General features: G+C 40.9%; 1 protein-coding gene across 1 annotated transcript in view; it reads left to right on the top strand.

Annotated features, from left to right (window-relative positions):
- CNTNAP4 (contactin associated protein family member 4) overlaps positions 1 to 27,076 on the top strand; it is a 300,407-nt gene that overhangs the window by 269,350 nt on the left and 3,981 nt on the right. Inside the window, exons 18-23 of the mRNA XM_070062759.2 lie at positions 6,184 to 6,423; positions 8,352 to 8,576; positions 11,010 to 11,143; positions 11,944 to 12,031; positions 25,351 to 25,569; positions 25,893 to 25,964. Coding sequence (XP_069918860.2) covers positions 6,184 to 6,423; positions 8,352 to 8,576; positions 11,010 to 11,143; positions 11,944 to 12,031; positions 25,351 to 25,569; positions 25,893 to 25,964 — 978 coding nt within the window. The remainder of the gene's footprint in view (positions 1 to 6,183; positions 6,424 to 8,351; positions 8,577 to 11,009; positions 11,144 to 11,943; positions 12,032 to 25,350; positions 25,570 to 25,892; positions 25,965 to 27,076) is intronic.

Below are 27,076 nucleotides of genomic sequence, written 5' to 3' on the forward strand. Positions count from 1 at the left end.
TTTGCATTTGAATGGCATCAAATCATCAACAAACGTTTATTGAGTATCTACAGTGCACAATTTCTAAATGCCATACCTAAAGGTTAATGTTGAACTCTCAGCATATTGGACCTACCAGGCCGTGATATATTTATTTACTGTGAGTGGAAATTTAAGTAGCTTCAAATATTAGATATTACAGATTCATCTGTGTACTGTTTGTTTGGGTGAACAAATGCTTGTATTTCTTTTTTTTTTTTTTTAAGATTTATTTTTATTCACTTGGAAGGTAGAGCTAAAGAGAAAGAGAGAGAGAGAGAAGGAAAGAGATCTTCCATCTGCTGATTTACTCCCCAAATGGCTGCAATGGCTAGGGGTATGCCAGGCTGAAGCCAGGAACCAGGAGCTTTTTCTGGGTCTCCCACAAGGGTTCAGGGGCCCAAGAACGTGGTCCATCATCCGGTACTTTTCCAGGCACATTAGCAGGCATACATCAGATGGAAAGTGGAGCAGCTGGGACTTGAAGCGGTACCTCTATGGCGTACCCGCATGGTAGGCCATGGCCAAACTCACTATACCACAATGCTGGCCCTTAATGCTTCTATTTTTATTGGAGGTATACATAGTATTGGAACTGTGCACTCTGAGGATATAAACATAATGCTAAGCAGAAGGCGATACTGGCATATCTCTATTGACTATGTGGATTTCCTCGTTTATGAAGTGGCTGTTCAGATCTGTTGCTCATTTTCTTTCTGCAAGAATGTCTCCTTAAAAATGTTCTAAAGAATTCTTTATGTATATTGGATGAGTTTTATCATATCAATTTATTTCATGTATCTTCCACCTCTCTGTGAATTAATTGTGTTTTCATAATGTTAATGGTGTCTTTTGATGAACAGAAGTTCCTAATTATAATATATTCCAGAGTTTTCTTTTCGGTAACTTTCAGGTTTTGATATGCTAAAATAAGTATGGGAAGAGAATATCAAAAGCCTCCTGTTTGAATAATTCCTATTTCAGTCTAATTTTCTTTTATAGTTAATGTGTTTCCCCCATTACCGATTCAGTACAATAAAGGTCACATTTCTCTTTAAGAGAATCCTATCGTTTATTTTAATTATGTTCTTCTTCCCTCCTTGAAGTGTCTTTTTCATGATTAGCCTTAGAAGGCCCCCCTGTGCTTTTCAGTGACCAGTAGGTAAATCCTAGTGACTACTGACAGAACTCAGATGGGATCTCTTGAGACAGGGGGCTATCACTAATACCGCCAATGTTCATCTCTTAAAAATAGGCCTAGAGAGATGCTGTGAAAATGATGTATAAGAAGTATAAATGGCTCTAGTCTTGTCTGCTGTCTCTATTTCCAGGGCAAATTTTTTTTTTCCAGGAAAATGTGACCTAGCTTTCTGCCTATGACACAGTGGCCGGTACTATGACCTCTTTTCTTTTCTTTTCTTTTCTTTTCTTTTCTTTTCTTTTCTTTTCTTTTCTTTTCTTTTCTTTTCTTTTCTTTTCTTTCCTTCTTTTTTTAAGATTTTTATTTATTTATTTGAGAGGTAGAGTTACAGACAATGAGAGGGAGAGACAGAGAGAAAGGTCTTCCATCAGCTAGAACCGGTGCACAGGGTGAGGATTAACCTACCCTGCCATAGCGCCAGCCCACAATGACCTCTTTCAACATTGTTCTTTGCGTGTGACAGAGGACAGTCTTCTTTGGCATCCCCTCCCAGACATTGCCCAGGGAAGAATGTTGCCTGGAAGTAGGTCTGGACTTCGCATCTCATAACCTTTTGCACTAACACCGTTTCTGTAAGGTGAAGTCTTCTCCCAGCTGGTTCTCAAGGGTCAGGCTTCATGGTTTGACACGTGGTGTAGAGAATACTGCTTTCTCCCTCCAGCATCTTGACTTGCTCTTCTATGAAGCCCATGTGCCCAGTCACTGCTAAGTTGATTTGTGGCTGGGATCTTACCTGTGTTACTCTGATACAGTGTCTAGGTGAAGAAGAGCCCTTCTACTCTGCCAGGAAAGTCTCCTTGACTCTGAATTTTAAAGAGACACGTGGGGAGCTTGATTTCTTACCTGCTCTAGGGCTACAAGGCCAATTATGCAGTTCTCAATTAATCCTCAACAATATTCATGCACAGCACATGAAGAATTCGCCATTAAAAAATCAAGGTTTAGTCTCAAAGGTCTTCCTGCCACAAAAAATAGTGGGAAATTGGCACAGGAAAGAGCCAGCTCCTACTCTGTGACAATAACATCTGTCACTTAGACTAACTTCCTGAGAATAATGAACGTGATGAAAGGGTTGGGCCAATGAAGGAAGGCTAACTTGGTCTCTACCCTAGCCAGGTTACTCTGGGGCAGGGCCTCAGTATCATTATGTGAGTGGACAGATTCAGTTACACTCAATCACATAGAAAGGTTAGGCATTTGTTTCACAAGTTACTCAGTTGTCTGTGAAGTTCCGGAATTCATTATATCTGATATAGCATGGCAGGTAAATTGATAGAAAATTAATTGGAAAACAGTTCCAAGCATAATAGCTGAGCAGAAACATCCAGAATCAATTAATCAAACTGCAGCTCATTTTAATTGGAAGTACTCTAACCCTGAAAAGGCTTTGGAATCTATAATTAAGTTTTCAAGCCCAATCTTATTTACATTAGCCATGTTTTTTTCAAAATAGTTACACCTGAAAATAAACAGTTATTAGCTCAAAACCTAATGGTCAAGTTAAAGCCCTTTACATATGCATGACACAACTGTTTAATTAGACATGATTTCTGATCTTTTAAAAGTGCAATTTAAAAAACTATTTGATCTGGTAAACATTAGCTCTTTGAAAGTACAGGATTAAGAAATCCTGTTTACAAATCAAGGTATTGATTTTCTTCTCATTATTTAAGCCAATAGGAGGGGTCTTCAAAAGTTTCATGAAAAATTGCATGTGAATTTTATATTTTTGCACATACATAACTTATTTTGATTCTATTTCCACGAACTTTTTGAAGTCCCTCATATTTTGCACATTCGTATGTATTTTTTTATGTTAATAATCCCACTCTCTGACCTTTCTCGCCACCTTGTCTCCACTTTTACCATTAAAACTGGGCGATCATCACCAGTTTTCCTGTCTAAACATATTCCTGGACTGTAAGCTCTTTGAGAGCACATCAATTGCAAATAAATTTGTACCTCCGGTGTTAGACACAGTGCCCACAAAGAGCTGCTAAATAAAGCTCGGAGAAGTGAAGTGTTGTTCAAACAAAAGATAACGTGAGGTGGAGGAGAAATGACATGATTGCTCCTTTTGGACCATATTTTGGTGTGGAGAGGTGAGGGACTTTCCGTGATCGAGAGGTTCCATGTGGCTTCTAATGAGTCTGTTTCTAACCAACCTGTGAGCCAGTCCCTGACCTCTTTACCTCCAGCTCATCATCATCCAAAACAAAACAAAACAAAACAAAACAAAACAAAACAAAAAAAAAAAAAAGAGAGAGAGAGAGAGAGAGAGAGAGAAATTAGAATAGGTGCAAATGGATTGTATCCAGCTGTTGGACCTCAAATGATTTGGTTATTATGAGGTTATTTTGGTTATTATAATGTTGCTGACAGGCTGATATTAGAATATGATTGTTTCATAGCATAAAAGCATAGCAAAGTGATTTAGTGCTATTGCATACTATAGAACATGTCCCATGATGTAACATATTCTAATATGAAGTAAGTGAAATACACCAGGAATAATCCTCCAATCTTGACTTCACAGCACCTGTCCCCTTCCTTCAAAAGGCCCCCGGGCCAGCGCTAACACTGAAACTATAGACAGCCTTACCAAGGAAAGGGAACTCCAGCAAAGGCGGCCGAAAGAATCTTAGCTGGAGACTTGAAGCTGTTAGGTGCTCTTTAAGTTGAATTAGCCGTGGGAGAATAGGGAGGTGTGAAGCTAAGGAGAGCGGCAGCTCTGATGTGGAAAGCAAAGGAGAGGAGTTGGGAGGACAAGGGCAGAACTGAGGATTTGACAATGATAGGAGCTTGAGTAAATGGAGGAAGAATTAAACGAGATTGTTGGCTCTTCTGAAACTTTGGGAGGGAAATCAACTCCTTCCCTGCTGTGCCCATGGGAACTGCAATTGAACTGTCTGTCTCACCACCACATTATCCCTGGATTTAGGAACATGAGATATGACCTGCACCCTCGAGACCTTTGTATCCTCCCATGAAGAGGCAGAAATTGAGTGAACTGAAGAAACTTGAGTATACAAATCGAAATACAGCAATTTGGATAGAAACCGTTATGTCTATGAATGTGACTTCTAAGTAGTATGAGTGCCCATGAGTCCGAAATTTTTGAATTCTTTTGGATCCCACTTCAATATATTTCAGGACCTAGAAATATATAGTCAATATATTACGCACACATGTTCATTCAGTATGACCCTCAGTATCAGGAACCCAGATATCTCTGGGGGTCAGAAGGTGCCCCCTCATCAACCCTTGAAGCCCTAAGCTTCCATCATATGAAATATACAGTGCAAACTCCAGCAAGAAAGCTAACTCCTCTGCTGTCATGAGGTTTAGTGCATGGATGGATGGATGATTCCTGTGCAGCTCTATTGTGTGAGGTACCGTATGTGTGCTAGAGGTACAGAATTGACTGATGGAGAATGTGTGTTCCAGCAGATGGACACTGGGAGATAGTGAAACATAGATCTTGATATTTGATGACAAGACCCTATTGATTTGGGGATTTTTGGGGAAATTTTTTGGCTCTGAAATTAAAAAAAAAAAAACTGTTTAAACTCTGAGGATAAGGAAATCCCAAGTAATTAAGGCTAGATGTGGAGCCAGAGAAATGAATTGGGAGAGGAGGATGAGAACATGTTTTGAGAAAATAGAATAGATACAGAGGAAGTGGAGATGGCATTATCTGTTCAAGAAGTTTTTTTTATTAGATGCTCTGCAGCCATCTCACCGCTTCTCAGTAGAATCATCCCTTTAATTTGGGTAGGGCAGTGTTTTCCTGCTTGGAGTTGTAAACATTTTTCCTGGTATTCCTGAACACCAGCTGGTGTTTTTGTCCACCTACCTAGGGCTTATAATCCCTCATGATAGTCAAGTGATCATTTGATAGACTCACCTGCTGGGCTCATTGACCTTTTATTTTCACAGCCCCTTTGTGGACCACAGGATAGGTATTGTCTGGAGTGAGCCCCCAAGGCTGCATTTCTAGGAAGCTCCTCATGTGATAGGGGTGTGACCTCAACTCTGAGGACCTCTGCTTTGGGATAGTGAAGTCTGATTCCACCCAAACATTGTGAAGCTCATCAAGGGTGCCTTGATGAGCATGAGCACATCAGTTATAAATTCAGTAAAAGTCAATCACATTCTCAATTATGTGGAGACTCTTCCCCTAGCATAAAACAAAGATCACTGGACCAGTCTTTAGAGAAAAAAAAAATCACTGGGAAATATGCCAGGATCAAAGCCAACAGTCTGGTGTGCAGTTACCATTTTTGATGAATGGACAACAACCAAAACACCGGATCAGTGAATGATCAAGTTAGAAAAACTATTGATTATTGTTTACAGTCTTTGCCTATACTGTTGTTAATCTTATGACTATAAAATAAACTGAAAGTATGTCATTGTAAAAATTGAACGAAAGAATAAAAAGGGAGGAGGAGGGAGGATGGTAGCAGGGTCAGGAGGGGGCAAAGGGTAGGAGAGATCACTATGCTTCTAAATCTGTGTATATGAAATACATGAAATCTGTTCACTTTACAGAAATAAATTGTTTAAAAGGGGATTCCTTCATAGATCTTACAAAGTTAAAACTATTGGACAGAGGAGCAGGTTTCAATATTTCATCGATGTATACTTAAGATTGCGAGAAAATTTATTTTTCTACGTAACAATTGCAGTACATTGCACTGGTACTTTGAATGAAAGCAACGTTTGACCTTTATTTTGATCTTTGAAATGCACTGAAAATATTGAATCAATGTTGTATCCTTTGGAAGTCTAAACTTGGTCATGAATTGTGTTTCCAGCATTTTAATTGTTCATCCAATGTCTGCAGCTCTCTGTAAGGCCACGTTTTTGCTCTTCTCTCTACGACTTCAGTTTTCTTTGGTCTTCAAAGCCTGAATAAAACACCCAGGAACATGTTTCCATTTGCAGTGTTTCCCTTCTAGGTGGGACCGCCACGCGGCAGAGAGGATTCCTGGGCTGCATCCGGTCCCTGCAGTTGAACGGGATGGCGCTGGACCTGGAAGAACGCGCCATGGTGACTCCTGGCGTGCAGCCGGGCTGCCGAGGGCACTGCGGCAGCTACGGGAAGCTGTGCCGCAACGGTGGGAAGTGCAGGGAGAAACCCAGTGGGTTCTTCTGTGACTGCACTGTCTCTGCCTACACAGGGCCCTTCTGCTCCAATGGTAAGTGCGTGCGCCGCAGAGTCTGGACCAGGAGAAAGTCCTCCGCATGTAGAAAGTGTGCAACAGGGCTTATCCCGGTAGCTGTTTGAAACAAAAATTATTTCCCTGGATTTCTTTGCAAGCTCTAGGGATTGACAAATACATTTCACTCTTTACGTATTTGACTCAATTCTTGAAACACGAGTGTCTATTGATGCTAAATTCACTAATAGTTGCCTCTAGGTAACTTCAAGTGTTAGTTGCACCATCTGCTCCCTTTCTGTCTAATGTTGATACGCATACATAACATGGCTGTCACCAGCATGCCCCATGGGACAATTCTCTATTCTAAAACCATTAAAGGCATTATTATTTTTGATGAAGATGCTCAGCAATTCAAAGGAATTTGGAAAACTTGTTTTGATTTTAACTTTTTGGTCAAATATTGGATACAAATATAAATAACTTTCTATTAAATATTGATGCATAGTGACATAGAGATACTCGGCTGTTTTTCTGTCTGATGTGTTGAGTGTCTGGAAGTGAAAGAAAATAGGGACATGTTTTTCATCTCTGCTGATCTACGTCACGGGAGAAGAAAGAAGTTGGAAATAATGTGTTCTAGACAGATTTTTTGAGTATAGAAACATTTATTTTATGTTCATCATTTATCATAGATAATTGACACCCAACTTAAATTCAATTATTTTATTAAAGTGTCTCTGGGCCACTGAACCTTTTTCTGAACAAGGCAAACAAAAATTGGCTGCAAATGGAAGCAAAGAAAACATTGGGATCAGTTAATGAAAAGTTGGCAAAAATATACCTTTCAAGTCATTCGCTTTTATCAGGCATAAGCTATAATTTAAAAATCAACTTGGGATAATAATCACACACTGCTGGCACCATTGGAGGAGGCTTCATGTTTAAAGCTGGAATTAAGACCACTTCTTCCTAAGAACACGCCTTCATTTTCTGGATATAAATACCTTCTAGTTCATCTTGCTAAGTGCAGTCGGGAATGTGGCTCTTCATGAGCAAGATATATTGGCTAGAAAGGTATATTACGGAAAATAAAAAGAATAAACCCAACCCAACCAAACCATTCAAAACCGTGAAGAGATCTAAACTGTTGCTGCGTGAGCCAGCAAGCATCCCTGACTTGTTCAGCAGCCAGCCCACTTTATAGCACAGGAGAGAAGCAAGGTCAGGACGTCTAAGCTATGTATTTCTCCCACCCTCTTCACTTTCATACATCTAGACTTGGTGGCTTTTTTAAATATAATTAAGTTTGTGTGTGTATGTGTGTGTGTGTGTGCACACATGCATGCATGCACACATGTGAATTTGGAATATTACTCTCATACAAGTAAAATCCTACACTTCTGTAAAAGGATTCAAAGAAGCCAGATAGTTCCTTTTGTTGATCTGTGTTAAGCAAATGCCGAAATCACTCCCTCCCATTAATGTGATATTTAACATTCTTTTTCGTAGGGGCATAGTAACTGTGAGAAAGTGTTTAGAAAAAAATTTTTTTTGTTATTAATCCTAAGAGAGAAAAGTCAAACTTGCTTCTTTTGTAATTATTGCAGTGAGACTAGAATATACTAACTGCAAAATAAATGATTGGAATTAAAATTTAAACAAGAAAGTAGATGGTCAAGGATGTAAATGACCAGAAGCCTGGCTTATGTTTGTGCTCTGGGAAGAGTCTTAAGCTTTTGATTGCAAAGTTAAACTAGTGAGTTAATTCTATGTCACCCAAACATAAAGTCATTTCATGGCCAGTATGAAAACCCTCTTAATTTACTGTGTTATTGGAGTCAAGTGTGAGGCCGCTTCTTCCATCTACGTGATTTGTTATTTTTAAGAAATTTAATTTCACTAGTATAGCTAAAACAAGATCCTTGTACTTAATATTTTAACATAAAATGTGAATGTCATTTCAGAGATTTCTGCATATTTTGGGGCTGGCTCATCCGTGATTTACAATTTTCAAGAAAATTATTCCTTAAGTAAAAACTCCAGCTCCCACGCTGCATCATTTCATGGTGATATGAAGCTGAGCAGAGAAACGATCAAGTTCAGCTTCCGAACAACACGCGCGCCAAGCCTGCTGCTGTACATGAGCTCCTTTTACAGAGAATACCTTTCAGTCATCATTGCCAAAAATGGTGAGTGCTTCTTGGATAAGAGAGAAAAAATTGAATTTGGACACTCAGACTATAATATGTGGATCATTTTTGTGTTTTTGCTTCTCAAACTATAAGCAGAAAAAACAGTGTATCTGTTTTTCTATTCATTATGCTTTTACAGTGCTGTCCCTAAAGCTTAGACTCAAAGGATTATTTCAAATAGGGATGATGCCTTTATCTTTCTCATTTTGATAATTTTATATGTGCTTTGTGAATTTTTAATTTATTCATATAAATATTTATTATACATTATTGTCAGAAGCCACTTACTATCCCCTGTGGATATCAGTACTAGTTTTGTGGTTTTTAAAAAATATGTCTGGTTGTACATAACAAATAGTTCCTTCAAATCAAAGTAAAGAAGTATGAAGAGTATGTTCACAAACCAACAAGTTTGTGAGAAAATGTCCACAAGATGACCAGTTGGTTCCTTTTTTTTTTTTTTTTTGACAGGCAGAGTGGACAGTGAGAGAGAGAGACAGAGAGAAAGGTCTTCCTTTGCCGTTGCTTCACCCTCCAATGGCTGCCGCGGCCAGCGCGCTGCGGCCGGCGCACCGAGCTGATCCGAAGGCAGGAGCCAGGAGCCAGGTGCTTCTCCTGGTCTCCCATGGGGTGCAGGGCCCAAGCACTTGGGCCATCCTCCACTGCACTCCCTGGCCACAGCAGAGAGCTGGCCTGGAAGAGGGGCAACCGGGACAGAATCCGGAGCCCCGACCGGGACTAGAACCCAGTGTGCTGGTGCCACAAGGCGGAGGATTAGCCTATTGGGCCACAGCGCTGGCTCAGTTGGTTCTAAATAGAGGCAATATAATAATCATGGGAAATATTGGTGTATCCACCCGAGAAAATGATAATGGATTAGGAAATGTGTATGCTATAGAAATCTTGTTGCATAAAACCCCTACCTGCTATTATTATCTTCCATATATTTGGATTAAAGATAAAGATTTTACAAATATATTCTCTAGGGGAGAAAACAAGCAAATATAGAGACCCATGAATATGTCTTTTCAGATATATCATATATGGGTTTAGGACACTGACCACCAAAATAAAAATAATACTGTTACGCAAGTATGCTTACTTTCACTGTACATTTTGGGCTCAAAAGTTATCTATAAATTAGGACGTTTTCTTTGTCAATTGGAGGAGGGATCCATGAAAAAAATTTCTTGACATTTCTTCAATCAATTCAGTGATTACAAAAAATATATAGGAATGAAACAGACATTTTGCAATATGATTGTTATTTTTGGTCCCTGTTTATACTCCTGGGGAACTGTGGTCTTCGTACATTTTACTTGTTGAATTTTATGGTTAGTGGTGATTAAAGAAAGAAAAGGAAGGAGGGGGATTGAGGGAGGGAGGACGAGGAGGGTAATTTGGTTATCTTCTTAGAACTGTACCTATGAAATACATGAGAATCTATCCTCTTTATATTAATGAAAATTTTTAAAAATTATACATTTTGCTTAAACCCATTCATTTCACCTTAACTTTATTGCAAGTTTATGATCATGGCCACTTGGAAATAGGTTTCATCTTTGGTAAAACTATATATTTGTTTGTAATAATTACATTAGTCAATGGTATTTAAAGACTGTGAGATGTAATTTGAAAAGATAAGATTATAGGGGCCAGCGCTGTGGCATAGAGGCTTAATGTGCTTCCTACTGCTCTAATATCCCATATGGATACTGGTTTGAGTCCTGGCTGCTCCACTTCTGATCCAGCTCCCTGAGAATATACCTGGGAAAGCAGTATAAGATGCCCCAAATGCTTGGGCTCCTGAACCCCCAAAAGAGACCCGGAGGAAGCTCCTGGTTCCTGGCTTTGGTCTGGCCCAGCTATGGCTGTTGCAGCCATTTTGGGGAGTGTAACAACAGAAGAAGACCGCTGTCTGTCCCTGTTTCACCCTCTCTCTCTCTGGAACTGCCTTTCAAATTAAATAAATAAATATTTTTTTGAAGGACAATGAGAAGGAGTCATTTATGAGAAAGCAGATTTAAAAAAAAGAAGAAAAGATTATAGAAACCGATTGTAATTGCAGTATTCCACAACAGTGAGGTATTTTAGAAATACATATTCTTATTTTTCTTTTTATAAATTAAAGGCTAGTGCTGAGATTTTCACATGTTTAATGTCAGAGTTGGCCTTTGGGGAAGAAAGTCAAAGGTTTGTAGAAACAAGATTATTTATTAACAGTGTTCTTGATCTTGATTTTGAAAATTCTGCAAAATTCCACTGAGAAACTGACTTCTATGAATGATCATTACAGGGTACATCCAAATGAAATATTGCAATTTTTTCTGTAAATGAATACATAATGACAAAAGGATTCTGAACTTTTGTAAGTAGTTCTTAAAATACATTTTTTTTGCAAACATTAATTCTCTTTTTCTTCTACCTTAGGAAGTTTACAGATCAGGTACAAGTTAAATAGATATCAAGAACCTGATGTCATTCATTTTGACTTTAAAAGCATGGCTGATGGGCAACTCCACCACATACAGATTGACAGAGAAGAAGGAGTGGTCTTCGTCGAGGTAAGGCAGTAGCATCAGCAGGAGTAGTGCTGCAGTGAGCGCTCCCCACCATGAAGGATCTGCAGTGCAGAGTTGGTGATGGACAGAACAGACAAAGAGCGTGCAGTGCTTCACCGCAGTGTGTGGTCGACTATTAAAGGCAGTCAGGTTTTTTTCAGCAGTAAGATTCTGTCCAAAATCTTATTAATACCTGACTTGATGTGCTACACTTGCCTCCCTTGTTTTCGTCTTCCTGATAGGGAAATGTCTGGTTTATCAGTGTGTTACTGGTAGGATTGTCACTGCTCCAGCAAAACCAGTTTACTTCAGACGGGTATAACTGTGGCAATGATTCTAGCCCAGAAGATGGTGATTGCAATATCAGAACCAATTTTTGAAAATGATTTGAGTCACTGCAGAGAAATTCAAATTATTCACTCTAGCAGCTTTTGATAAAAAAGTACTAATGTTGCAACACTCTACGGAAACCATTTCTTAGCTGTGGGATTCAAGTAAGGATACTGAACTACGTAAAAGTACTGACATGAAAAATAACCCATGGTATCTTTTCATTGGCTTTACCAATTTTGTATTCCTTGTACAGCAAAGGAAAATAAATCAATATAAGCAGTTAGAAGATGGGTGCCTAAGATGTGGTATAGAAATGGTATATAAAATAATATTCACCTTTCTAAATGGCTCAACCATTGGGATCTTACTTTATTACTTATTTTATCATTTTCTTTTATTCCCATGGCTTTGCGTCCCTTTCTCAACAAAACGACATCCATTTGGATGCTGGTGTCTCATGATGATTGTAGATTGATGAGGATACAAGGAGACAAGTGTACCTGTCATCAGGCACAGAATTCAGTGCAGTCAAGTCTCTGGTACTGGGCAGGATTTTAGGTAAGTAAGAGAGAGACCCTGTCCCCCAATCATGAGACAGAAATATGAATGTGAAGTCATATTCCGTACCTGTTTGTGTGTTTGTGTATGTGCACACACCCACACATATTTCATTATGCCAAAAGAAATGCCTTGCCTTATTTTCATGGTGAAGTGAGTGACAATCGAGACAGAAGCCTATGTAATGACTTTGTGGAGAATGAACAAACATCCTCCTTTGATAGTAAATTCACTCTGATCTTTGTTTCTCTGTGTGTCAGTATAGCATAATGCAACATGGTACTCTTCTTGCACTTCAAGTATGTCAAATCATAAGCACAGCAGTAATAATGTATCTAATAAACAAATCTTCATCTAATCTAAAAGCAAGATTTGGTCTGAAAAAAATGAAAACAATTGTTTTTCTTCTATGCCCAATTTAATGAGCTTTAGATAATGGCTTGGATCCTGTTGCCTAGCTGTGATGTAGTCGCCAGCTACTCTTGCTTAAACTCAATCTAAATGTCTTCTAATTATTATTTATTTCCATCAATTACTTATAATAACAGCACTGTGACAGAAGCATATTATTGCCATCTGATCATCAAGATATGTGTGCACTAAAAATACTTTCCAACAAGGTCTAAATCGAAAATGAGAGTACATTTAAAAAGATATATCTTTGGTGCGGGGTTGGTGGGGGGGCAGCTTCTTGTAGTTTGATTTTCATTCCTAGTCTCGTATTTGGTGCTGTCCTGGAATTTTTTGTTCAAGGTAGTGGGTGGAATATTTTATTTTTGACCTTTTCCATTATGTGTACCTCAATTAATCATTCCTATGTTCCCTGTGCATAGTCTCAGAATCTTAAGAATTTTTTTATTAAACTTATGGATGAATGATGAAATAGTGTCCCTTGAGAAGGTTAATAGTTAAATTTATAAATATTTATAGACTTTTAAGTACTGTGATGAGCACCACAATTGTGTGTTCTTCTTCTCCAAAGAAGCAGGAAAATTTGATGAGTTGCAATGTTCTTCCATGATACTACAGTGGACATAAAGAAATTTGTTAAGTACTCCTTAGACATTTGGAAGGTAACTGAAAAAAATCCCAAGCAATTTTCACAGTGTTAATTGGATAAATCCAACTATTTATGATTGACATTTGTATCATTCGCTGTAAGGAGGCATACACAGTCAATAACTTATTAGGCATGAGGTGGTGATTCTACTGTATTTAAATATAGCTTTAAAGTTGAAATCCATGCCCCTAATGTCTAATTAACAGATAAGACTATAATTCTTAGTGTTAATGTTAGGCTAAATTTTAAATGTATATTAAGAAGGACTGAGTCCTATGTTAATAACTAAAGAGAAAATACTTGCATATTTCATATTCAGTATTGGGAAATATTTATGGCTGTTTCAGGCCACTGTAGGGGTAATGTTGGCACAGCATAGGATTCCAAAGAGAATTGAAAACATCTAAGCCAGGAAACAAGCAGCAGTGGAGCAGATCCCCAGCTGTGTTAACCGTGGGCCCTAGCCGCTTCCCTGTGGTGTCAGATGCGGGAGAGGTCAGAGCGCAGGTTTCTGGGGAAGAGAAGAGAGCCAGACTGAGGCAGAGCAGAGGAAGCAGAAGGTGGCTCCCCATCCTCTGCAGAGTGGATGATCTGCTTGGAAACCTCTGTTCTGAACTCCGGGGGCAGGGGAGACTCCGTCGTCTTCTGCCCTCCACCAAGCCTGCCTTTGCACCTAACCTTTGCTGTTAGTCACCGAAGCAGAAGTAAACGCAAAGAAGATGAGCAGAGGAGTTCCCGTCTCCAAACTCAGGAAACATAGATGCTATCAATGAGTGGAGCCCATGAGCTGACACTGCATTCACAAGTATCAGTAAGACGTGATTGTATTAATTAAGTAGGCTGTCTGCGCAACTTGTAACTATTATGTCACAAACCGTGGCTGGTAGTAGTTAAAAAAAAAAAATTAAAAAAAAATTGATCCCAGGAGCTTCTTTTCTGTCAGGTCTGAGACGATGCATGCACTTAAGAATGTATAAGACAAGGTAGAACATTCCGAGAATTTTGGATAATATTAGTAAACTCATTTTTTATATTAAACTTTAATGTCAGAGTTATTCATGAAAATATTTTCATGATTAGGAATGTTAAATATATTATAAAATGTTGGAAAACCAACTTGAATCCTGCAAAGAGGATTGTATTAATCAAGCAGAATAGCATTCAATGTGTATGTAGCTTTTTCCTTTTTGTAAATGAATATACAAGATTAGTGTGAATTAAATATGTTAATGTTTTTATCTGAGTAGCATATTATTCAACTGTGCTGAAAAATAAGATTGAAGTTCAAACTGAGGAATGAACCTTATAGTCTGGATCACTGAAAAGCATCAGTGTTAATTTATTGGGCATGTGCCTTAGGTATAGATCTTGATAGAGGACTAATCATTTGTAATTAGAAGGAGACTCATAACTTAGTGTCAAATTTTATGTTTTATATGAATTTATTATAAATTTTTATATAGTATATTGTTATATCTTAATATAATTTATTAATTTATAGTAAAACAAATGAACAAGATGGTTAGAAAGCTGAGCTATTAATTTTCCATGGAGAATTGCTCTGTCTTGAAGTTGCTTATTAGATTAGCCTGGAACCTCCATGAAGCAGCTGCCAAAACAGAATTAAAAATTTACAGGGTTTTTTTTATTATTTGTGTAAGAAAAGAGAGGGAGCTGGCTGAGGTTGCCCAAGTCCTCGCATGGCCGGGCCTCACTGTCTACCAGAGAAGGGAACAGAGAGGGAAAGTCAGGTAGCAGTGTTCTGGACTCTGTGCAGTCTAAGATTTAGCCAAGGCTTCAGAGAGCCATTAGTTAAAAAACCAGCTTTCATGGGCCGGCGCTGTGGCTCACTTGGTTAATCCTCTGCCTGTGGTGCCTGCATCCCATATGGGCGCCAGGTTCTAGTCCCAGTTGCTCCTCTTCCAGTCCAGCTTTCTGCTGTGGCCTGGGAGGGCAGTGGAGGATGGCCCAAGTGCTTGGGCCCCTGCACCCACATGGGAGACCAGGGAAGAAGCACCTAGCTCTTGGCTTTGGATTGCGTACCTCCGGCCGTAGCGGCCATTTGAGGAGTGAACCAACAGAAGGAAGACCTTTCTCTCTGTCTCTCTCTCTTTCTCTCTCTGTCTATAACTCTACCTGACAAACAATAACAACAACAACAACAACAACTACAACAAAAAAACAGCTTTCAGAGGAGTCCTGTGTTTCCCAACAAAGAGAAATCCTGGAATTCCTGCTGATTCCTGGTGTGATTTGCTTCTGGCTGGGGGCAGGCCTGGGAGGGGCAGCTCTGGCCCAGTGCAAGGATAAATTTCAGAGGTTGGCAGTTGGGACCTTTAGTTAGTAAGTCCCCGTCTGGTTGGAGGCTTTGTGTGTGTGTGTGTGTGTGTGTGTGTTTGCAGATTTATTTATTTATTTACTTGAAAGGCACAGTTACCAAGAGAGGGAGGGAGAGATGGAGGGAGAGATATCTTCCATCCACTGGTTCACTCCTCAAATGGCTGCAACAACCAGAGCTGAGCTGTTCTAAAGCCAGCAGCCAGAAGCTTCTTCTGGTTCTCCCACATGGGTGCAAGGTTCCAAGCACTTGGGCCATCCTCTGCTGCTTTCCCAGGTGCATTAGCAGGGAGCTGGATGGAAAATGGAGCAGCCCAGACTCAACTGGAGCCCATTTAAGATGCAGGCACTGCTGATGCGAACTTTACCCACTGCGCCACAGTGCCGGCCCCTGGTTGGAGATTTTTAAGGCACATTCTCATGGCCCCACACTGGTTAAATACACACACATACACATACACATAGATTTATGCTCAGTGGACTTGTGGAGCATTTATCAATTTAACACAGTCATTGTGATCACTTACGGTGTACCCTGAGTGCTGCTTAATAAGGGAGACACTTTCTATCTATCTTGATAGAGCTCAGGGTCCTGGACATTCAGAAAATTATTAAAACAACATGTTTGTCTGTATCAGGCATAATGTCTGAGATAAAATAGTTTAGAATCACCTTCTGTGTTCAAATACTTCTATTACATTATATTTATGGCTATTGCATTTGAAGGAAAAGAATGCAAGCATTGACCTTTGTTTTTTTGGTTGTGATTTGCCTATATTTTCAACCAAAGACTTAAAGATATGAGCATCTACTACTTCTACAGATGGGAACCTTGAAATAAAGGAAATGCATTTTCTCCCTTTGACTTTCTCTAGTGCTCACTTCCTAAATGTAAGAACAGTGGGGACAGTTTTGGATTACTGGCACTGTTGACAGACATTACTAGCAGAAATTTGAGCAAAGAGCATGAATTTTAAAGTCCCGGTCGGGGCGCCAGATTCTGTGCCAGTTGCCCCTCTTCCAGGCCAGCTCTCTCCTGTGGCCAGGGAGTGCAGTGGAGGATGGCCCAAGTGCTTGGGCCCTGCACCGCATGGGAGACAAGGATAAGTACCTGGCTCCTGCCATCGGATCAGCGCGGTGCGCCGGCCGCAGCGTGCCAGCCGCGGTGGCCATTGGAGGGTAGACCAACGGCAAAGGAAGACCTTTTTCTCTGTCTCTCTCTCTCACTGTCCACTCTGCCTGTCCAAAAAAAAAAAAAAAAAAAAAAGCAAAAACAAAAACTTTAATTAAATTGTACTATGATGACAGGCTAACCATTTCTGATTTCCCGTTTCACTTGCAATATCAAATGGCTCAATCACTTAGCAATAATAGAATATTGATAGTACAGACCTGTGGTGGGAGGATCAAGGTTTTGCCAAGCAGCTCAGTTCATATCCTGCCAAATCAATAAGCTAAATTACCTTTGATTTTTACATTCATAAGTCACTGTAAAATTAAGTTCTGTGTCTGGATGCTGTAATATGGCAGAATGTTTTGTTACTTATTAAAGTAAAAGCTGGCAGTTCTTTCACTCACCCTCAGCAGTGGCTTTGTACAATGGGTGTGTTGACCTGTGTGATCCTTTATGTCTCTGAGGTTGCAGAGCCAGGAAGTGCATTTGATGGCGTTTTAGTCCATTTATAAAGTACGTGTAGTCAGTAGGTAGAGTGAGTAGTCACAAGGAGTCGGCTCGGTTTCCTCAAAGAGCTTTAAGAGCAACCACCAGTGTGTCAGGGATCCGTGATGTGAAAGTTGGTTCAACACCCAGTGAGCAAAAAGGCTGACCGTGGCAATTTAAGGGAACTGTGAGTTCGTAAAAATAAGGTGAAATAACTCTCAGGACAATGGGCTGGTTATTTAAAAAGCAACATTTAAAGAAGAATTACAGTAAGCAGTGGAGTAAAAAGATTATCTAAAATGTTTTTTATTCATCAGATACATGGGGCTTGATGTTTTAATGACTGAAACTTTATAGGCTGTCTTCAGGACCTCATCTTTCTGAAGACTTCAGTCACTCCCCAAGGGTCACCCACAAGATTCTGGTGTGTCCAAAGCTGGAAACTGAAAAACACCTTTTATCCTATTAATGATACCTGAGTATCATACCCCAAAACCAAAGAACATTCTTGACACTGAAAGAAAATGACCCAATTTTAATTACAGAGCAAATGATAGGTAAAAGTTTGGATTTCTGTCAGAGGCATGCATTCATACACACACACACACACACACAAATCATGTATATTTGTGTATGTTGTTCCTTTCAGATGAGCAAGTGTATTCCTCTGACAAAGATGTCACTCTGAATGCTTTCATTTGACAATCAAGCATCATAAAACACAGAACTCTACATAGGCTTCAAAAAATACCAAATCGTAAAAGCAAAACTCATCAGTCCGGAATCATGTATCTTCAGGTGCACAATCTAGAAGCCTCCGTAAAATACTAAAATTTCTAAAATAAAAAGGACGACGGGATTGTTTGCTTCTTTCATCACTAACATGCTTATCGATATCAGGAATAAGGAAAAAATAAAGCCATCATCAGGCCCTGATGGTGCTATATGAGTGAGGTTGTTGAAGACTAAGTGTTGAGGGGAGACTGAGAGGAGGGGTTGGCTGGTGTGTGGGTGCAGAACCCTTGAGGTGGAGGCAGAGCACAGCCAGAGGGGGGAGATCCTGGGTCGTCCAGTCTGATGGTGTCCCGCAGGTGAGTCAGGTCAAGAACAGTGACGTGAATTGACTGGTGGTGTCTGTTAAGTACAGCAGAGGATTGGAGATGATTGCTGTGTTATCAGAGCACTTCTGCATATTGTTACCTACAAATTACCTCCACTTGCCTGTATGCTTAGTAGGTGATCGGAAAACAAAATTGTTGCCCATGGTTCTTCCTAATGTGTAGAGTTCAGTACAGGAGGCCAGAGAAATTGCAATTCTTTCTTCTTTGGTTTTTCTTATGAAAAGACAGAAAGGCTGATGTCTTTCCTTTTTTTTTTTTTTCCTGTGTACCTTGTTCACAATGAACATAAGTTCCAATGACAGTGAATGGTTTGTCATTCAACTCCCTGAAGATAAATTTTAATGGAAAACTATATAAAAGGATGTCTCACTAAGAAGTAATTAATCAAAAGAAATATGCAAGTATAAAGTTGTTTTATTAATTTACTAAGCTTCCATTGGATCATAATTCCACAACATGAAAAAATTCAATTAGGATAATTAGATAATCTTGACGTTGCATAAAACCTCTACTGGAAAAATATGCCCTCATTGCAAATAATGATATGACTTAACCTATTGTAAAAATGAAAAGGAATCATGGTTCAAAGACTGAAAGAGGTTTTCAATTACTATTTGTTACTTTTTATGCTAAATAGCAATGGCATGAGAACAGAGACAAGAATTTGTTGGGACTTTGCAGTGATAGTGGGAGAAAAAGCTGCATTGAAAAACTTGGGTGATGGTCTTCCATAATTATGGGTTGCTGTATTTGCTGTTTACATCGAAAACTCCTCGTAGAAGCAAGCTCCGAGTTCTGTTCATGGCTTATTTTTGAGGTTAGCAGAGTTTTCTGAAAGCCTGGAGATGGTGTTTGCTCATTCTGAGCAGTCACTGTGGTACATGTAGAGGCAATGGCCCATAGGGCTCATTTATCTTTCCTGAGCCTGCAGAGCCAGGAAGTGCTCTCCGATCTCTGGAGCGGCGATGTAGGCCAGATGTAAATAAAGCGTGCTGTCTACCCACTCTCCTCAGAAGAGCTTTAGGAGCAAGCGTCAGTCTCGGGGACATGTTCAGAGCCAAGGGGGTGCCTGTGGACATGAATTAGACTGCATCAAGGCACTGCGATTTTGCAGTTATCTCGTCAAAGGACACTGATGATGAGATCACCTGAGACAGCAGCCCATAAGTGAATTTTGCCTTAATCAAGGGTTCAGGTTTACATCCCTGGTTTGGCTGGAAACTAAATACCTCTTGTCATCTCTGTTCCTGTGTCCGCCTCTTTGGCGTCCGTGTTGCGTTTTCCTCTTCCTGTAACTGCTTCAGTAGAGTCCTGAGGGTAAAGGCAGGTGAGGGGAAAAGGGCGCTCTTGTTCTAGCCCAGGACCATCCCATGATTCTTTGCACCATTTTCTGGCACACCGCTATCTGTATCATTTTGGATTAAAGATGCTGCGATTCTTCCTCATGATGACCCTCTTAGGACATTACAAATGACTGGTGTCTTCTCTTTTTCCTACTCTAATTAGTATTGTCATTGTTTTCTGCTTATAAGGGTCACAAGAAATTTCACAAAAACATTCTTTGTGCTTCTTCTTACTCTCTTTCTGGAAACTTCTTTCTCTGCAATGGAAAGGTGCTTCACCAAATTCTAACGTCTTTGTTTTTTTCTTGTACAACTTTATACAAGCTACGGTTGTCTCCTTTGTTGGAAAATACAGTTGGGGTTGATTTAAAATTTCTTTCTTTACTTATTTTCATTTTGTTTGAAAGGGAGATAGAGTTTTTCTCTCTGCTGCTCCACTCCCCAAAATGCTTCTAACAGCCAAGGAGGTTCAGGCGGAAGCCAAGAACCTGGAACTCAATCTGGATCTCCCACCTGAGTTACAGGACCCAGGTGTTTGAGCCGTCACCTTCTGCCTCCGGGTACACCCAATGGCAGGAAGCTAGATTGGAAGTGGAGGTGCCAGTGCTTAAAGCAGGTGCTCCAGGAGGGGGTGCCAGTGTCCCAATGGCATCCTCACTGCTGGGCAAAACACCTGCCCTGAGCTTATGATTTAGTAGGGAATATCGACCAAAGATCTGAGTCAGTTAAGCATGTTTATGACCAGAAATAACCGAAACATGATTGTTGTCTCATCAGGGTTTCCACGAAGCAGGAGGCTTCTGTCTTCATTTCCTTCCCCCACTTTTTCTCCTAACCCAGTATAGTCCGTTGACATTTCAGATAACAGGGAAGACAGAAAGGCATTGCGACACATTCGTGGAAAATGTCATCAAAAGATAAATTTCTCCTTGGTACAAAAATTTTGAAAGCCACATCATTTTTTTCCCATAATACTCATTTTCCATGCACTTCTTGAAGTCCCTGTATATATGTTCGTTCATTGGCTTTATTAGCACAGTTGTCAAGGCAGATGTCTGACGTCATGTATTTCTAAGGTCAGCTTTACCTGTGAGAACTTAATTTAGCTGTAATTTGCTTAACCTGAGTTTGGGAAAGTTGATTACTAAGTCTTTGAATTTCCCCTTGACTCTCAGCCTGCTGATGCTTCTGCATCAAGGAGCTGTTAGCCAAGTGCAACAGGCAGGGTGGAGTGGAGGGTGCCAGGGAAGAAGCTGCCATGGGAATCCCTACCTTCTAGGCTGGAAGTGTCCCAGGGCCAGCCTAGAAAAATCTTAGGGGCCAGCATGGTGGTGTGGCAGGTAAAGCCGCTGCCTTTGATGCCAGCATCCCATATCAGCTCTGGTTGGTGTCCTGCTTGCCCCACTTCCAGTCCAGCTCCCTGCTAATGGCCTGGGAAAAGCAAAAACGATGGCTCATGTGCTTGGGCTCCTGCTACCCACGTGAGGAACCAGGAAGAAGCTCCTGGCTCCAGCCTGGCCCAGCACTGGCTGTTGTGCCCATCTAGGGAGTTAATTGGATGGAAGATCTCTCTCTCTCTCTCCCTCTCTCTCTCCCTCTCTCCCTCTTTCCCTCTCTCCCTCTCTCGCTCTCTCCCTCTCTCCCTCTCCCTCTCTCTCTCTGAAACTCTGACTTTCAAATAAATGAATCTTTTTTTAAAAAAAATTAAAAAGTGAAATAAAAAAGGGAAATCTTAGAGGGAGAATTTAAACTATGGATTGTGGGCAATGTTTGCCTTACAGAGTTCCTTTGGCAAAGATCAGCTTCCAGAATCACCCATGTGCCTGCTTTCCCTGTTTCCCAAGGAGCTCAGGATCGCCTGGGGTTTGGGACAAATCCTTTCTGTACTGTGATTGGGTGGGGAGGAAAGAAGTCTTCTCAGTGCTTTGACGTGCAGCTGCCTTCGTGTTGGGGGACACAGACCTCCACATTGTATTCTCTGGGGTCAGCCACTTACAGCAGAAAGTAACCGAGCACCTACAAGCAGCTCAGTAAACCAACCAAACCAAAATGAAGACCCCATACTTAGAAAGGATTTGACATTAATAAAAGGGGAGGAAAAAAATTGAGAATAATTCCCTATCAAACTAAAACTGTGCAAGGAGATACACAATAATATGAATATCACTTAATAGGAGTACTCTAAGGAAATTCTGGTAAATCACAAGAAAACCTTGAGAGACCAAGAAATATTACTTTTTTCCAAACTAAAAAATTCCAGAAGAAAGAGAGATCTTTTTTGGGGGATTAAATTAAGTTACCTGGGGCCGGCGCCGCGGCTCACTAGGCTAATCCTCCACCTTGCGGCACCGGCACCCCAGGTTCTAGTCCTGGTCAGGGCGCCAGAGTCTGTCCCCGTTGCCCCTCTTCCAGGCCAGCTCTCTGCTGTGGCCCGGGAGTGCAGTGGAGGATGGCCCAAGTGCTTGGGCCCTGCACCCCATGGGAGACCAGGAGGAAGCACCTGGCTCCTGCCATCGGATCAGCGCGGTGCACCGGTCACAGTGCGCTGGCCACGGCGGCCATTGGAGGGTGAGGAAGACCTTTCTGTCTGTCTCTCTCTCTCACTGTCCACTCTGCCTGTCAAAAAAAAAAAATTAAGTTACCTGGGAAGATTAAGTGAATGGAACATTTGCACACAGAAGTAAGTATTAAATGATAGCAATCGGGAAGAAAAATGACATAGGTTTAGAAAATGCTTGCAGAGCCGAGACTGAATGTGAGTAAATGCATTCCAAAAACATGAGCTGGACAAAGGGAAGCAGCAGTTGCATGCCCAGTGTGTGAAGATTGCCAAGCTAAAGGAAAACTTTGCAGATTGAAGGCCCTCACCATGTTCTATGCAGAAAATCCCAGAAAACATACACACCCGGCAACAACCTGATGAAAATTGTAAAGTCACAGATACTCTTATAAATTCTGAGAAAGAAGTAATGGAGCCAGGCAATGCAGAAGTAGTAGCCCCAGGGGACGGGGCGAATAGGATGGAGCCCCGTGGTCCTCAGAATACACACACGGAACCACCTAATCCATCACGATAATTTCATGTTCCAGACACACTCCATCACGCTGTCTAGTTTAGTTTCTTTGCAGCATTATCACTCTTCAAAATTCTCATTTCCTTCTTGTTTGAGTTTATTGTCCATCCTCCCGAGGAAACTGTGGGATGCTTAAACCTCTTAGAACTGGTTTTGTTATCCTTAGTTTTCAGAACAGTAAATATTAATCGCTTAACTGTGCATTTTAAGTTTTCTAGGTTAAATTTTTTAGCACAGTAGTTTCTAGATATATAAAATGTTTTCACTTGAGAAGTGTGAAGTTTTAAAAATACATTTTATATCAGATTTTTACCAGGGAAGTGAATCCTGACTGTTGAATTAAAAAGGAAAGATGTTTTGAAAAGCCCATAGAAATCACATTCAATATTTTAACCTTGTAGAAGCAACGTGAAAACATATGCCTGGTAATGTTGCCATTGAAGAATATTTCCTTTGTACTTCTCGTTAAGATAGAAGACAAAACAAAGAACTGCAGAGCCAGGATGCTTTTTTCTAAAATATGTATGTGTGTGTTTGTACGTGTGTGTGTGTATGTATGTGTGTGTATACGTGTGTGTCTGCCTTGGAAATGTATCCGCATGAGTGACAGCTTTTGTGACAGACTGCGTCATCCCCGTGTTTCTGTCACAATGATGCTGTGTCTCCCGTGTAACAGCACAGTGCTGGGTACAGGGAATCCAGTACATGCTCACGGAGCTCCCCGTCTCACACATGAGCCAGCGTGAGTTTCTCTGCGTGTTCTCTGCGTGTAATGAGGCAGGAGAGCCTGGGGTGGGGGGAGGGAGAATCAGGACAGGACTCCCAGGGTGAAAATGCCTGGTCCTGAACTCCAGGTGCCCAAATAGGACAGTGCAATAACTGCTCTGATTTTTAGCTTTCTTCTTTCCCAGAGAATGAGACTCCCCATGCTAAACATTTCATCAGGATTTTTACTACTAGGTATAGCATGCGATTGCAAGTGGAGCCCAAAGGAAGTGCTCTTCAGAATCTTAGATGGAAGAAGACACGGTAGCTCCTTCAGAGAAAGAATGCCCAGTTCTTCAGAACTGTGCCCAAGCCTTTCGCTAGAAACATTAAGTGCAGTGAAGGAAGGAATGACTCATCCAGAAAGCAGTTCAGGAACACAAGAAGCACGGGATTTGGAGCCCGAAAGGCCTGGGGGTCCCGCATGTTATGCCAACAACTGTGTTGCCCCAGGCAAAATCCTTGAACTTCTGACCCTGGTTGTCTCATCCATATGATTTGAGTGGGATGCTCCTGTAGCTCCCATAACACTTGAATGGTAACATGAAAATCCCTTAGATCAGGACCCAGTATGTAACACGCACTGAATCACTACTCAATAGCTGCTACTACTATTTTGTAAAATGAGAAAGGAAAATGCAAAAGTTGTTTGTGCCTGCATTTGTGCCACGTTGGGGAGCGTAGCTGTGTACCACAGCGATCCTGGTGACTGGCGGTTGGTTGCATTGCCGTCTGCTAACATTTGAGTCTTAATACTTGACAGGCAGTTGCCTTTGGTTAGATTCCATGCTTGCAAAGCAACTCGTATGGAGGCTGCATTCTTAACTGTAAAATTATGAATGAAGCTTCTGGGCTTCAAACCTGTCTCTGTCCACAGGAGTCTGATACTAACCAAACTCCAACTGTTTTGAGGAACAGCTAGCGCTGTACATGCATGATTACGGAGACACCCTAATCACTTTGCAGTTAAGTCCATGCTATAGCGATACGGAGACATGTTTAGCTGGAGCCAGAATGCTGTAGCGAGCTTGCAGGCAAGTCTAATGGTCTGGTTGGGTAAATGGTAAGGGAGCTCCAGAGGCTTAATCTTTCCTTTAACTTTTCATGTTTTTATGACTCAAGTCTAAAAAACGGAGCGGAAACCTGGGGCACACACCTCTCGATGTGGACTACAAACCCTGTCCTTAATACATTTTAATGATCTATTTTTAAATTTAAAATATTGTGACCCCTCGTCAGTTCACAACCTGACCTGTTCTCTTGGAGGTTTTGTTCACTTCTAGAGAGTCCACCCTCTCATTCTTAATTAGTCATAGTTCAAAACTTGTCTTCGGTAACGTGAGAAATCTCAGCTTCAGTTGTGGAAAACACTTAGCAGGTATAAAGCTTTTAATAGAGACAGAAGAAAAAGGGATTTGCTAGCTGTTGTATTTATTGCTGTTGCATGGACAGTCTCTGAATATTCATTTCCTGTATCCTTCCCCATTTGTGCTGTTTTGGTTTTCCATGACGATAACAGAATACCTGAAGGTGAGTGCTTGGGAAGCAAGGAAGTGTATTTAGCTCCCAGTTCGGAGCTGCAGGATTGAGTAGCCCCGTTGGTTCAGTCTCTGGGGAGAGTCTAACTGCCAGAGCATCAGGGCATGTGTGTAAAAGACCAAAAGTGAGACCGGAAACCAGAGGGAGGGGTAGCACTGTGTTATAACAATTCATCCACACACTCAGCAAAACTAACCCCAGATCCTCCTAAGAACTGCATTAATCCCTTCTGAGGGCAGCATCCCCGAGGATTTAATGATATTCTGTGAGGTCCCACCTCTTAAAGGCCCCACCATCGCTCCTCATTGGCACACTGCTGACCATCCGTCTGCCCCGTGGGCCCCTGGGGGACAAGCCACATCCAAATATCATATGCACTTTGCACTGTCATTAATATTCAGTGTTTCTTTGGACTTCTAGAACACGGGGAGATGGACCAGGAGACGGCACTGGCTGGCGCCCAGGGCTTTACAGGCTGCCTCTCTGCAGTCCAGCTCAGTCACGTGGCCCCGCTCAAGGCTGCTCTGCGCCCCAGCCACCCTGCGCCAGTCACTGTTACAGGACATGTGATTGAGTCCAGCTGTGTGGCCCAGGCTGGCACTGATGCCACATCACGGGAAAGGACACACTCATTGGCAGGTGAATTTTGACTCTTCGCCTACCTGTTTACCAACCCAGCTTCGCCACCCAGTGTTGAAAACCTCGGGTGGTGCTGCTTTGCCACATTCTCAAAACACTATCTTAAAATTGGGTTTCTTTGAGTTTTGGTTTGCTTTCTTATTTCTACTCTAGTTTCTCATTAATGTGGGCCATTGCCGTTGACATTGCTTAAATTGAAAATGACAGATTCCACATGCACCTCCATCATTCTGTTTCGGCTTAAAACATTTATGACTTTTTTTCAAATTCCCACTTTTCACTTACTTCTGTCTCTTCCTCCCTATTTTGTACTTTCCCTGCAGATCATTCTGGAGCAATAGATGAAAGACAACCGTTAGCTCATGCGATCAAAAGTGACTCTGCAGTCATTGGAGGTAACAGGAAAACGGGGACAAGCCCTGCTTTGGTTCTTGGTATCATGGCTAACAGTGATGACTTAGCACTGTGGAAATTATCTGTGAATACTCTGTATATATCCCAAATGCCAGATCCTGCTTTCTGAGTATCGAGGGGGTGGTTTGCTGTTTGTATGGATTATCTTATGGAATCTTTCTCAATTCTCTGCTTCCTTGGAAGTTTTCTGTATAAATAATTGACAAATCGCTGAAATACCACACTCAAGGAATAATAATATCTAAATTGTAATAATAGATACTATTTTATTTTGAAAATGGCTATCTATAATCCCTAGGGATTTCTGAATAGTTTTGAAGAAGTGTCATTTCTCTTAACTTCCTAGACATGTGTATCGCTGCTTCTTCAATGGTTCATGCAAAAAGTAGGAAAAACCTGAGATCATCATTCAGAGCACGTACTGTGTGTTGCTATAACACTTAACAAAATGGATATTACATGGCTTAGGCACTCTCTTCAATGAATCTTACACTTTCAGCTACATTTTTAATATCAAATATTAGATTAAGGGACTCAAAGTGGTTAGTAACATTTTCGAATTGTGGAAGTAACTCAAAAACTTTTAAAAATGATTTATTTTATTCATTCAAAAGGCAGAGTGACAGAGAGAGACACACACAGAGAAAGCAATCTTTCATATGCTGGTTCAGTCCCCCAAATGGCGGCAATAGACATGACTGGGCCCTGGCATTCCATTTGGGTCTCCCATATGGAGTGGGTCCCAAGTACTCGGGTCAGCTTCCTTTGTTTTCCCACGTGCATTAACAAGGAGCTGGATGGGAAGCCGGGCAGCCGAGATTTGGACTGGCACTCCAATACCTGCTGTGCCGTAACACTATCCCCAACACAGGAACGTTCGAAGTAAATTGCCTGGCAAAATGACAGCATATTCTCTGAGACATAATTTATTCAAAACCATCTCCAAAAATAAACCTTTCTTCTTCCTGATTAATGCTCTTAAGAATGTTATTAATCAGATTATTGAAATGTTAAGTGGTTCACCTCTTCTCCACACTCTGAATATGATATGGACATATAAAAGTCAACAATTACTCTTTGCATTGCTAGATAG

The sequence above is a fragment of the Oryctolagus cuniculus genome, chromosome 18, assembly GCF_051225735.1.
Source record: "Oryctolagus cuniculus isolate XC-2025 breed Fujian yellow rabbit chromosome 18, ASM5122573v1, whole genome shotgun sequence".
In the NCBI taxonomy this organism is placed as follows: domain Eukaryota; kingdom Metazoa; phylum Chordata; class Mammalia; order Lagomorpha; family Leporidae; genus Oryctolagus; species Oryctolagus cuniculus.